The sequence below is a fragment of the Aspergillus wentii genome, assembly GCF_001890725.1.
Source record: "Aspergillus wentii DTO 134E9 unplaced genomic scaffold ASPWEscaffold_3, whole genome shotgun sequence".
In the NCBI taxonomy this organism is placed as follows: Eukaryota; Fungi; Ascomycota; class Eurotiomycetes; order Eurotiales; family Aspergillaceae; genus Aspergillus; species Aspergillus wentii.
Window position 1 is genome coordinate 4,128,626 of NW_024467834.1, and position 12,855 is coordinate 4,141,480.

A 12,855-nucleotide genomic window follows, 5' to 3' on the forward strand; every position below is an offset into this window, starting at 1 on the left:
ATTATTTATTTACTATTTACTATTCTGTCTGTATAGACTGCTGCCACTGTTGTACAGCTTGCTCGAACATGGCATCGTCTGTAATCATCTCCCATCCGATCAACGCCAGCGACTTCCCCACAATCACTGCTTCTTCATGCGCCTCGTCCGTCCCTGCAGCAGCAGCAAATGAAGGATGATGGGGAAAGGAGCCACCGGGGGCTGGAATGGCAAACATGGTGTGGAGCGTGGGCGTGATATAGCTCACGTTGCCTGGTATTGTTAGGATGGACGAGTATCAACAGGGATGAGCATACCAATATCAGAAGACCCTGTCAGGACTTTGTCATGGCTCTTCAACACATTCCGTCCGTATTTCTGCATCTGCACTTGATATCGCTCGCAGAGAGTGTCATTCAGCTTGATATCGGTGTATAGTTCGTTCCTGCTCTGTTAGAACATATCACAATATGAAGATACTGGACAGACATACTCGACAATATCCACCTTGCACCCCGTGGCCAGCGCCCCTGCCTCGATGCAATTCCGCACTTTGGCCATCAACTTATTCAGTCCACCCAGCGTTGGACTTCTAACCTGCCAATACGCTTTGGTGAGTGAAGGAATTACATTGGCCACCTTGGGTGTATCGAGAAAGGCACAATGAATACGCTGGTCGGGCAATAATTGCTGTCGCAGAACAGCAACGTTGTTGTATGAAGACACCAACGCGTCCAGCGCATTCACCCCCTCCCATGGATTGCCACCGGCATGGGCACTCTTGCCAGTGAACTCGCAGTGTATCTCCTTACGAGCATTCATCAGAACTCCACCCACCCCGTCTGATTCAACACCAGGGAAGAGACGTTTCGGACCGGCATGACTGAACAGTTAGCTTGGCCTTGACCAGGAGAAAGAAACATACGCCATCAAGGAAACATCCACACCCTTGTACGCCCCCGCGTCGATCAACTTGGCCTTTCCGCCCCCGTTCTCCTCAGCCGGAGTCCCCAGCAGTTGTGTCCGTCCGGGCAATCCAAACTTCTTCAAGGCAAACGAGAGCGCCAAGAAGGCGGCCATGCTGCTGGTCGTAATAAGGTTGTGGCCACATGCATGCCCAATCTCAGGGAGCGCATCGTATTCCGCGTTGAAGTTGATCAGCCGCCCCCCGGAACCGGTGGTGGCTTCGAACGAGGTGGGTAGCCCGTATGCATGGCGGGTAACAGTGAAACCTTGCGCTTCGAGAAAGGAGCAGATGGCGTCGTGGGCTTGATGTTCCTGGTATGCTGTTTCGGGATTTGACCAGATCTACATGGTTAGTATAGTCAAGGAAGATGTTGAGATGACATACTTGGTTGTTGAGTTCTCTTAGTGAAGTCTGCAGCGAAGCCAGGGCGTCATTGACAGACTCTCTGACGTCGTCGATATGGTGACTAGTGATGATGGCCATTGTGGGTTGTTGTTATGATAGAAGATACAACACCATTATCAGGAGATCTATTCGACTTTTATCCAACACCAGAAAGGGGTCTGGTGACGTCGCAATGAAACAGACCGATATCCGCGGCACGCGATCAAAGCCACAATGAGATAACCGATTTAACCATCCATATCTTCCCGCGGAATACACTATCAAGAATGATAGTTTCCCGAAGACCACAGTGTCTAGTCCAGATAGAGAGCTCGGACAGCAGTCAGTGGAGACAGCGGAATGCGGATATGTTCCGCTACTGATAGATGGACGCTTCAGTGGATGCTTCCCCGGGGTCTGATTTTCCGGGGTAGCATGGATGCGTCGATATGACAGGCTGGAAGGGATGATAAGCGTGATAGTAGTTCGGTTGATATCATGATAGCTTAAAGTTGCCGATGTGCGTGGCGGCGGGGACTTGCCGATGGGATGTATCGATTGGTAGATTGCCGATGCACTACTGATATGCTGATATGCTGATATCATACTGCTGATACTGGTATGATATCAGGATAATAGAATGGTAGATACGGTAATGACATTGTTAATGTGACTTATCTGTAAGCATGATGCCGACCACACTTCCCGAAATGGCGAATGTGACAGGGGAGGAGTGGACCACCGTGGAAGACAGTGCTCCTGATATTATTGATAAGATAGATCTATGTCATCTGTCATACAGATACTATATCACCTTTATCGACTAAAATGGACTGTCCACTACTATATAAATGCTCTAGTTATTGCCGTATCCGCCAAGACAGTCCATCAACCTTTTACCTGGCATTAATGACAACGATATAGATTAAAGATATGAATGAAAATGTAAAGGACACAGAACACCCCTGGACTCCACATCTAGATTGCGGGGTAAACACCTCCATATCCCCATTACACATCATCCCCTCCCGTCTCCAGACTCCCGCTCATCATTCAAAATAAGCTGTCCCTGACCGGCTGTCACTCCACGGTCCATTGCCGACGAACCCTCCTGATTGGCCCAACAGCCGAGCACACCCCGGGAAATGAAGATGTCCCTTAGCCGAGCCCCATTGAATTAACTTTATTGGCCACTGCGTGTATCTGATTCTTTCCTTTCTGGTCGACATCTACAGCATGAAGCCAAGACGGCCAAGGGGCGTTGATCGTGTATTCTGCCCAGGCTGGTGGAAATGGCAAACTCAATCCTCGATGACTGAAAGGTCCACTGTGTAGGTTAGGCATTGATTCTGGGTGATATATAACTCTCTTCATGTGCAGTTCTATTTGAATACACACACATATCAACATGGAAAAACAATACCAAGATGAAACCAACCTGCACGATGACAAAGTCGATGCAGCGACACAATCTGCTGCCCGGGATGTAGGGCTTGGACAGATGCTCGAGGTGCAGGCAACGCCAGAGCAGGAGAGAAAGGTATTATGGAAGTTGGATTTGATGTATGTCTCCTTCTGATGTTGCACGACGAATACTAAGAGTTAGATTGATTCCCTTGATGGGCATATGTTATATGATGCAGTACATGGACAAGTTGGCATTGAGTCAAGCGACGTTGTTCAATTTACGAGAGGATTTGGTATGTCACTTTCTCGTATGCGATGATTCATCTAACAGGAGTAGAACCTCAAAGGCAGTGATTATACGTGGACATCGGCAGTGTTTTATTTTGGTTATTTTGCCTGGAGCTGGCCCTCCAGTTATTTGATTGTTCGACTGCCTCTGGCCAAGTACTTGAGTGTTTCTGTGTATGCATCCCATTCCTATCCATTACCGGCATATACTGACTTGATAGACTCGTCTGGGGTGGTGTCCTTATGTGCCATGCTGGGGCGAAGAATTTCGGTGGTTTGGTAGCAGCCAGGTATGCTTCATCCATACTCTCCGCATTCAAAACTAACGATATAGATTTTTCCTCGGAGTCGGCGAAGCAGCCATCGCACCTGGATTTTCGCTCATCACGGGAATGTTCTACAAACGTGAGGAACAGCCAGCTAGACAAGCAGCATGGTTCCTAGGAAACTGCATCGCCACCATCATCGGCGGTGTTGTCGCATACGGCATTGGCAGTATCAAATCGACCGCCGTGAATAGCTGGCAACTGCTCTTCATCGTCCTCGGTACCATCACGGCCGGTATTTCGTTGTTCCTCGTCGTTCTACTCCCTGATACCCCCAAGGGTGCTATCTTCCTCACCAAGACGGAACGGGCAATTGCAGTGCAGCGAACGCTGAAGAATAAAACCGGTGTGCTTGATGCTGGGGCGTTTAAATGGGATCAAGCATGGAAGGCTGTCAAGGATCCGCAGACGTGGTTTTTGGTGTTGTACACCTTCTCTGTGAATCTGTGCAATGGTGGTATTACCAGTGTATGTCCTCCCATCTATACTGAAGATACAAGCTGACAATCTAGTTCTCCTCCATCATCATCAACGGCTTCGGCTTCTCCCAGATTCGCTCCCTCCTCATGCAAATGCCCCTAGGAGGAGCTCAAGTCTTCTTCCTCATCTTATCCTCCGCCGTCGCAACCTACGTCCCTTCCACCCGAATCATCATGATGATCTTCAACACCACCGCCTCAATGGTGGGAATGATCCTCGTGATGAAGCTCGCTGACGATAACATGGTTGGTCGACTGGTGGGATTGTCGCTGGGTGCTGTCTTTGCCACCAACATTCCTCTTTCGTTGAGTATCATCACCTCCAACGTGGCGGGATTTACGAAGAAGAGTACTGTCAGCGCCTTGTTGTTCATCGCGTATTGTGTGGGCAATATTGTTGGGCCCCAGTTTTTTATTGATTCCGAGGAGCCTTCGTATCCGGTATGTCACTTATCTCATCCATCTGATACAAGTTATTAACATATCTAGACTGGAATAACAGCCGCTATGTCTGGCCTGGCATTCGGCATCTTCTTCCTCATCTGCCTTCTGGTCTACTATATCTGGGAAAACCGTCGCCGAGACGCTCTCTACGGCTCTCCATCTGATCTCAACGAGAACGAGGAACTGGAACAGGAATTGTCCAACAAGACGGATCGGGAGATTGAGAGTTTCAGATATGTATTATAGATTATTACGCAGGTATCAAATAAGCTACTTTTTTTTATACCGCACCCCGTGACAGACAAGAAGGTATTTGGCGAAAAAGTCAGATGCAAAGTCGTCGAAGCGTTCGTATTCTGCCCCGAGACGGTATGCAGCCGCGATGCCGGATATGCAGGCGATCTCGTGCATGTTCTACACTATCAGTATCAGTAAACATAGTTGGTATAGGTAACTCACCACCATAGTCCAACTGCCACCGTAATAGGTCCGATTCTTCCCATTGATAAACATCATTCCCGGCACGACGCGCAGATAATGCTGCCATCGATGTCCAAACTGATGCCACCATTTCCGGGCAATGATCTTCTTCTCGTCGATGCTGTTAAATGTCCAGAGCTTGCTGTCTGCGTCGTTCAGGAAGATGGTCTGATACACGTGTCTCTCTTTCTCGGGTGGTGGACGGTCTTCGCCGAATGCTTCTCTGAACTGATGCTGGTAGTTTGTGCAGTCGAAGCCCATTTCGATCTTCTCCGGGGCGGTTGGATACCCATGGATGTAATACATCGGCGCAAAGCCCTTCCAGCCATCCTTTTGCGAGAGGGGGTTCTGTGATGCGAATGATATTTGGTCTTTTCGTGTGGATGTCGATGCTTTAGCGGTGAGATTGGAGCCGTATCTCGTTTCAAAGAGATAGGTGAAATAGTCCGCGTCGGAATGGGTGATGGTGAGGTCGTTGTAGAAATGCACGCCCCCAAGCACCCATCGTTCTCGCCATGTCGCGTGTTTTCCTAGAAGAGATTTCGCTTCATCGGCTGGAACACACAGGACGAGATCGTCGTATTCGCTCTCCATCCCCGTCTCTGTATCTCGTAATCGTACACCGCGTTTATCCCGCTTCAGGATCTCAACGCGCGTGTTGAGCTGCAATTTCACTCCCCTGCGCTGTAACTCACTCATCCAGTCGTGGTAGAAATTGCGCAGATTCGGAAACGTGTACATGGTCGGTAGATTGGGGAGCAACGTGTCTGGATCATACTCCCACAGCCTCATCTGCGGATCATCAAACAGCCTCTCCAGCAAGACACTCGACACATTTGGTGTCTGATTCCCCGTTCCCAGAAACAACGCCAGTAGTGGCAGCACCATCTTATTCCGAAACTCCTCGCTGAACCTGAATAGCCACAGTATGGACTTGACTGGCAACACGCCCAACAGGGGCATCAACCACTTGATCCACTTCAACACGCGTCCTAGTTTCTTGATCTCCGCGCTGAATCTGTCCACCAGCGGACTGGGGAACACATTCGTCCAGAAATCGTCTTTGCCCTTCCCGAACGCGACTTGCAGTTTCACCGGTTGTGGTTCGTACCCGAATCGACGGAAGAATTGGAACGTGTGTCTGAATATCGCAGAGCCGCCTTGCACGCCATCATTCAGCCAGGATGCACCGTATATGGACGAGTCAAGAGGGATGGAGGTTGCCTGGCCGCCTGTTTGAGGCGCGATGTCGAACACCGTGATGTCGAATTTGCCGGGGTGGTTGGACAGAGTCGAGGCGCAGGACTGATAATCAGTGATGCTTTCATATACATTTATGTGTATAGAGACTTACCATGCCTGCAGCCCCGGCTCCGATGATGGCTATCTTCTTGCGCTTGTCGGCCATGTTGTGGTGATTGTTTGGAAACAGGGGTGGTGGTATTGAAATATAATATGCGTGATGATGTCATCATTCTTATTATGCCAGTGCTTGAATTGACCAATCAGTGGGCATTCCATCCCTTGTTTTATTATATGCAAGGAGACCGACACTATTGAATTGTACATTCTGACATCGTACCATCAAGCAGATACTCCTGTAGACTTGGTGTTGCTGTCAGACAGTTGCGTCGGTTCCCCGCAGTTACTCCGCATTTGCTGCAATGAAGCCTGATATAATAGACCAATGCTATATGAAAGATAATCCCTGCCGATATAATACTGAGGTATTAACAACAGAATCATGCTTCATCCCACAAAATGAGGATTCTCCGAAAGAGAGGGGTAGATGGTCCATCATGCAGAGATGCATTATGCCTAGAAATACATCTCTCGGAGTAAACAGGGTGGCCTGCTGATAAGTACTAAATATTGGATAGAACATGGTCTAATGATTTCCAAATTGATATATCTGATAAAAGTTTGGTAACCTTTAGATGGCATTATTTTTATACAAATAAAGCATCACAATGAGATGAAGATAACTTAATAAGATCCAAAGCTTAGATAAATAGCCAAGCTCATTCTGCCTGATTGTACGATCTTTGACCTCATACCCCGCAGATCTGCACTCAGCATACATCAACACGAGACTTGAATAGGCAAATTCCCGGCGTAAACGGACAATGTCCGAACTGACTATACATATATAGACAAACTATAGATCTGATATTGTAGATACTGCAGAGTAAAGAACCAAAATGCTACTCTGGCACCTCCTCCTCTTCAGCCTAACGGCCCTCTCCAAACCCCTCCAAGACATCGTAACATGGGACAACAATGCCATTTCCGTCCGCGGGGAGCGCATCCTCTTCTTCTCGGGAGAGTTTCATCCCTTCCGTCTTCCCTCCCCGGGACTATGGCTTGATGTATTCCAGAAGATTCGCGCGATGGGATACTCGGGCGTTTCGTTTTACGTGTACTGGGCTTTACTGGAAGGCGAGCCGGGCCATGTCCGATCAGACGGTGTCTTTGCGCTAGATGAGTTCTTCGCCGCGGCGAGCGAGGCGGGGATATATCTCCTTGCGAGACCGGGTCCGTATATCAACTCCGAAGTGAGTGGCGGTGGGTTTCCCGGGTGGGTACAGCGGATCCCGGGGGATGTGAGGACGATGACTCCTGCGTTTCTGAACGCGACGGAGAAGTATGCTGCCACGATTGGGGAGGTGGTTCGCAAAGCTCAGATCACTGAAGGCGGCCCTGTTATCCTGTTTCAGCCGGAGAATGAGTATTCGGTTTGTCAGGGGGCGAAGTCGGAGGAACCGGGTGAACTCAACTTCTGTCTCGATGGGGAGTACATGGCATACGTGGAGAAGCAGTTCCGTGATGCTGGGATTGTGGTGCCGTTCATTAACAATGATGCGGAGGTGCTGGGGAATTGGGCGCCAGGGAGTGGTGCTGGCGCTGTTGATCTCTACAGTTTTGATGATTATCCGTTTGGATGGGGAGATGGATGTACGTCTTCTGTTTCTGTTGTGATATGGATAATGCTAACAGTATAGGCGCCAATCCTGCCAACTGGACTCGCATCACCGATCCTCTCACGCAGTACAACTACACGATGCTGAATAATATCAGCTCTACATCTCCTTTCGGCATCACAGAGTATCAAGGCGGTGCGCCTGATCCATGGTGAGTCTATCTACGATATCATGAACAATACTAAGATCAACAGGGGCGGAGTAGGCGTCAACACCTGCGCAGAAATGGTCAGCGACATCTTCGCTCGTGTGTTCTACAAGATGAACTACAGTTTCCGCATTACCATTTTCAACCTCTACATGGTGAGCCTCCCTTACAAATATATTCAAGAACAAACTAACAAGACAGATGTTCGGCGGCACAAACTGGGGCAACATCGGCTACTCATCCGGCTACACATCCTACGACGTCGGGGCAGCCATAACAGAAGACCGACGACTCGATAGAGAGCGGTACAGCGAGTTGAAACTGCAGGCGAACTTTCTGCAGGTTTCCCCGGCATATATCACTTCCACCCCGTTGGATGCTACCATAGGGGGCTATGTGAATACGAGTGCGTTGACGACGACGCGGTTAAAGGACACGCAGACGAGTTTCTATGTTGTTCGTCATACGGATTATACAGTCCTGCAGTCGACAGCGTATACATGGTCTGTTAATACGAGTATTGGAAATATCACTGTTCCTCAACTGGGTGGATCGTTGAGGTTGAATGGCCGGGACTCGAAAATCCACGTTACCGATTATGATGTTGGAGGGGTTAATCTGATCTATTCGTCGGCTGAGGTATTCACCTGGAAGAAGTCCGGCAGTAGATCTGTTCTATTGTTATATGGAGGCGAAGATGAAACACACGAACTCGCCATACATTCTACATCAAGCCACACAATCGAAGGCGACGGAGTCAATGTGAAGCAGAAGAACGGATCAACCTTCGTACAATGGGATGTTGAACCGTCGCGTCGCGCTGTCCACTTTGACGATCTGTCTGTTTACCTCCTTTGGAGAAATGATGCATATAACCACTGGGTGATGGATCTTCCTGCGCCTGAACCGTTGGGACTGCATGTTTCACCATCAAGAGTGAATTCATCTGTTATTGTCAAAGGGGGCTATCTTCTTCGAAATGCATCGATTACCGGAGATTCTCTCAATCTGATCGGCGATATCAACGCTACGACCACGATTGAAGTTCTATTCAGTCCGAAGAACTGCTCAACTCTCATATTCAACGGGAAAAAGGTCAACACTACTAGATCGAATGGTCGACTCCATGGTGTGGTGGAGTATACAAAACCAAAGATAACTCTCCCCGATCTCAGCACCGCAGAATGGAAATACACAGACTCACTCCCGGAGATACAGTCAGGCTACGATGACAGCAAGTGGATAAACTGCAACAAAACCACCTCCAACAACGGGCGGAACCTCACCACCCCTGTTTCTCTGTATAGCAGCGACTACGGCTACCACTCCGGCTCAATTCTCTATCGAGGTCATTTCACAGCAACTGGAAGCGAAGACTCGCTTTATCTCTCTACACAAGGCGGCTTCGCATACGGCCATTCTGTCTGGTTAAACTCAACATTCCTTGGTTCTTGGGCTGGCAGTCCTGGTGTACAGAACTATAACCAGACTCTGTCTGTTTCTGATCTCAAGAATGGGGAAGAGTATATCCTCACTGTCCTTGTGGATAATCTCGGCTATGACCTTAACTTCCGGCTCAACGTTAACACTATGAAATCGCCACGCGGCATAATGGACTACAATCTGTCTGGCCATGAAAAGAATGATATACGCTGGAAGATAACCGGAAACCTAGGCGGAGAGCAATATCTCGATCACAGTCGAGGACCACTGAATGAGGGCTCCCTCTTTGCGGAAAGACAAGGCTTCCATCTGCCTGGTGGACTCAATGACAAGTGGGAGAAGAAATCACTGAAAGATGGCCTTTCAACTGCTGGAGTAGGATTCTTCGCGACAGAGTTTGAATTGCAGTATCCAGATGGATATGACATTCCGACTAGTTTGGTGTTTACTAACAGTACTGCAGTAGATAGATATACAGCAGGGGAGTTCCGGATCCAGTTCTTTGTAAATGGATGGCAGTTTGGGAAATACAGTATGTTCACATCTGATGTTGAGGGAATGTGCTAACAATGCAGTCAACAATATCGGTCCACAGACAGAGTATCCCATTCCGGAGGGAATATTAAATCACCATGGAACGAACTATCTCGCTCTAACTCTATGGGCATTGGATGGGAAGGGAGCAAAGCTAGATGGAATTCAGCTGAAGAATAGCGCTATCATTCAGAGTGGATATAAGAAACCGGAGATAGTGGTTGGATCGGAATACACCGCGCGGGTATATTCATATTGATTGATATATACTAGTATGATAATATACAGCGATTACAAGATGTATCTAAAGACAATCTCACTCCCATCTCACTGATCTCGCATCTAGCAAGAAGCACCAGAAGGCACGTTGGAGCACTTGGAGCTCTTCTCGCCACCGGTAATGTCAACACCGGTGAAAGTCCAGTCAGAGCACGAGCCAGAGCCACACAGAATGTAGATGGGGGTAGCGTCATCCTCAACGGAGCCAGTCACGCCGTCAACGGTAACATCAGTGATGGGGATGCCGGTGCTGGGCTCGCCAGTCGGGCCGCCGTTCTTGTAGTCCTGCTCGAAGACGATACCGTAGTCAGTGATGCCGGAGAGGGTGATGTCGGAGTAGGTGACGTCCGAGACGGAGCCGGTCTCGTCGACAATGGTCTTGATGCGGATGCCGTTGGCCGAGTCGGTGACGCTGGAAGAGGAGATGGTGACGTTCTTGACGGTGTTGTTGTCACGGCCGCCAATGGAGCCGATGGAGAGACCGTGGCCGCCGGAGCACTTGCCGCCGGTGAATTCGATGTTCTACATAATTAGCTTCCTGTGATAGCTTATGCTGTATGGGATGGAGCGTACCTCTCCAGAGTTGATGGCAATGCAGTCATCCTGGTTCTTGACGGTAGCACCGTTAATGTAGATACCGGTACTCTCGCTAATGTCGAAACCATCGGTGTTGTGGCCACCGTTGTCGTCACCATCCGAGTTGTCAATGGTGATATCGTTCAAGTGCAGGTTGGTGGCCTGCACACTGATGGCCTGGACGGGGGTGTTCTTGATTGAAAGGCCCTTAATGGTCGAGTCCTCCAGCTTGTGGGCGTACATGAACTTGGGCTTGGTCTTGCCACCGTTGGTGCCCTTGGTGTCCCACCAGCGGGAGCCATCGCCGTCAATAACGTGGCCGTCGGCACCGGTGATGGTGACACCCTTACCGGCGAGACGGATGAGAGGGCCCTTCCATTCCTTGTAGCCGAAGGAGGTGGTGCCCTCGAAGGTGATGGTGGCGCCGTCTGCGGCGTCGGACAGGTCGAGGGTCTCACCGGCGGGAACCTCGATGTCCTTGAGGACGACGGAGGAGCAGGAGGAGATGCTCTCGGAGGCCTTTGCGGCGTCGGTAAAGGTGCAGGAAGAAGCTCTCTTGTCGACGGGGGTGGCGTGGGGAGCAGCAGCAGCGAGAGAGCCCAGGGCAGCCAGGCCGAGGAGTTGGAAGGAGTGCATTATGAGTAGGTTCTGGTCAACAGAACTAAAGATAGAAAGATAGAATAGAGATACAAAAGAAAGAATGATAGAGAGTGTGTTGGATGTTGAACAAAGCAGAGCTGGAAGGGCAGCTTTATACGGTGGATTGAGAATGGACGATATCTTAAAACAGCTTAAAACATCCAAACAGCCCTATATTCCACTTATCCTTCTTCTATCCTTAACTTAACCATAGATTAACCGTATAGATTAATGGTGGCCATTGATTGGTGGAAAAGCTGTTCTCCCCACCCCGATTATCAATCTGTAACACCCAGTCCACAACGGCTTCGCTGGTGATGCTTGAATACATATCCACCAACCCTTCGTCTGTCTCATCCCTTGTTTCATGCTGTGCAATTATCAATCATTGATTATTCTGACTATCCGGCCTTCCGATTCTATGGCGGGACCAGCTGATTGCGTATAATTCAGGAACGCGAGTTCATCTATCTGATGAGTGGATTCTGTATTTAGAAATGGGCCTGCCGATCTTTAGCCCGATCGTACTCGTAAAACTCAACATGTCCAGAATGGCATTGCTTGATAGGCTAAGCTTCTAGGCTGAAGTTGTTTCCAATATTAAATTTATATCCAAGATTAACCAGTTTGAATATTGATGGAATGTAGATTGCTATTGATTAATTTTACGTGTCGTGTCTCACTCTCGGTATAACAATTTCCATTAATCAAGAATAGGGATTTAGCTGCGGGGATTCTATATCTGCAGATTATGAATAATACTTTATTTCAGCATCCGACAGCTCCGATATGCACTGAAGTATGGCATTATTCTTCTTCAATAACGCCTCTAACATGAATGCCTGCATGCGCTCGGTGCGAAGTCCGTGTTGTATTCAACAACGTACTCGGAAAGAGCATGGCCAAAATCCACGACATAAATTGGAAATATCGACTTTATTCAATTTCTCCGCGGATTGATAAAGACAGCAGCAGCTTTGTCGAATGAATCTGGCCCAATGGACAGTGGACAGTTTGAGTGATGCATCGATGATGTCGAGTAGTTGCTGTGACGAAGGGAGGGGACTTTTTGCTGGATCTTGTCTGTTCAAGACTCTTTCCATACTTGGTCCATACATTTTGACAATTCTGGTGAACCATCGAACATCTGACTATGAGAGGTCGATTAGCCAATACTCGCTGCCTGGCGTAGTTGAGATCATCCGATCTTGATGACCTTCATAGAGTAGAGCAGAGTAGATGTATGTAGATGTAGATCCGTAATCAAGCTTATCATATCAATTATTACGTGCCCAATGTTAGAAAACTGCTTTGCTATGCATAAACAAATGGGTGTAATAAGATTGAAGAATTCGACCTTAAACGGGTTCATACATTGATAGCCTGTCAATGTTATCATCGAATGTAGAGGACATAATAATACTCATGCCATTGAGCATATTAAAATTAGCAAGACTTTAATTTGTTTATTTTCATTATTAGAACTATGGTGTTCACCTTT

The 12,855-nt window shown here is 48.4% G+C and overlaps 6 protein-coding genes across 6 annotated transcripts; 2 read left to right on the forward strand and 4 right to left on the reverse strand.

Annotated features, from left to right (window-relative positions):
- Window positions 1–19: 19 nt before the first annotated feature.
- On the reverse strand, window positions 20–1,429 carry ASPWEDRAFT_50916 (M20 family metallopeptidase; the record flags this gene model as incomplete). Its single annotated transcript, XM_040837515.1, has 5 exons — window positions 20–252; window positions 297–424; window positions 473–862; window positions 905–1,287; window positions 1,331–1,429. The coding sequence occupies 5 exons, from the start codon at window positions 1,427–1,429 to the stop codon at window positions 20–22; spliced, it is 1,233 nt and encodes a 410-aa protein (XP_040691597.1).
- Window positions 1,251–2,025, reverse strand: ASPWEDRAFT_472171 (uncharacterized protein). The gene has a single exon (XM_040836925.1). It carries the CDS (start codon window positions 1,934–1,936, stop codon window positions 1,442–1,444), a length of 495 nt encoding a protein of 164 aa, XP_040691598.1. The 5' UTR covers window positions 1,937–2,025; the 3' UTR covers window positions 1,251–1,441.
- Window positions 2,026–2,738: 713 nt separating this feature from the next.
- On the forward strand, window positions 2,739–4,520 carry ASPWEDRAFT_50917 (uncharacterized protein; the record flags this gene model as incomplete). Its single annotated transcript, XM_040837516.1, has 7 exons — window positions 2,739–2,893; window positions 2,937–3,030; window positions 3,075–3,199; window positions 3,247–3,315; window positions 3,360–3,819; window positions 3,864–4,271; window positions 4,320–4,520. The coding sequence occupies 7 exons, from the start codon at window positions 2,739–2,741 to the stop codon at window positions 4,518–4,520; spliced, it is 1,512 nt and encodes a 503-aa protein (XP_040691599.1).
- ASPWEDRAFT_39637 (putative flavin-containing amine oxidasedehydrogenase) lies at window positions 4,094–6,162 on the reverse strand (the record flags this gene model as incomplete). Its single annotated transcript, XM_040835143.1, has 4 exons — window positions 4,094–4,271; window positions 4,320–4,688; window positions 4,734–6,059; window positions 6,109–6,162. The coding sequence occupies 3 exons, from the start codon at window positions 6,160–6,162 to the stop codon at window positions 4,545–4,547; spliced, it is 1,524 nt and encodes a 507-aa protein (XP_040691600.1). The 3' UTR covers window positions 4,094–4,271; window positions 4,320–4,544.
- A 793-nt stretch (window positions 6,163–6,955) lies between these two features.
- On the forward strand, window positions 6,956–10,119 carry ASPWEDRAFT_153964 (glycoside hydrolase family 35 protein; the record flags this gene model as incomplete). Its single annotated transcript, XM_040829652.1, has 5 exons — window positions 6,956–7,709; window positions 7,757–7,886; window positions 7,930–8,038; window positions 8,085–9,858; window positions 9,902–10,119. 5 exons carry the CDS (start codon window positions 6,956–6,958, stop codon window positions 10,117–10,119), a joined length of 2,985 nt encoding a protein of 994 aa, XP_040691601.1.
- Window positions 10,120–10,202: 83 nt separating this feature from the next.
- ASPWEDRAFT_171376 (glycoside hydrolase family 28 protein) lies at window positions 10,203–11,351 on the reverse strand (the record flags this gene model as incomplete). Its single annotated transcript, XM_040830776.1, has 2 exons — window positions 10,203–10,661; window positions 10,713–11,351. The coding sequence occupies 2 exons, from the start codon at window positions 11,349–11,351 to the stop codon at window positions 10,203–10,205; spliced, it is 1,098 nt and encodes a 365-aa protein (XP_040691602.1).
- Between the last annotated feature and the right edge of the window lie 1,504 nt (window positions 11,352–12,855).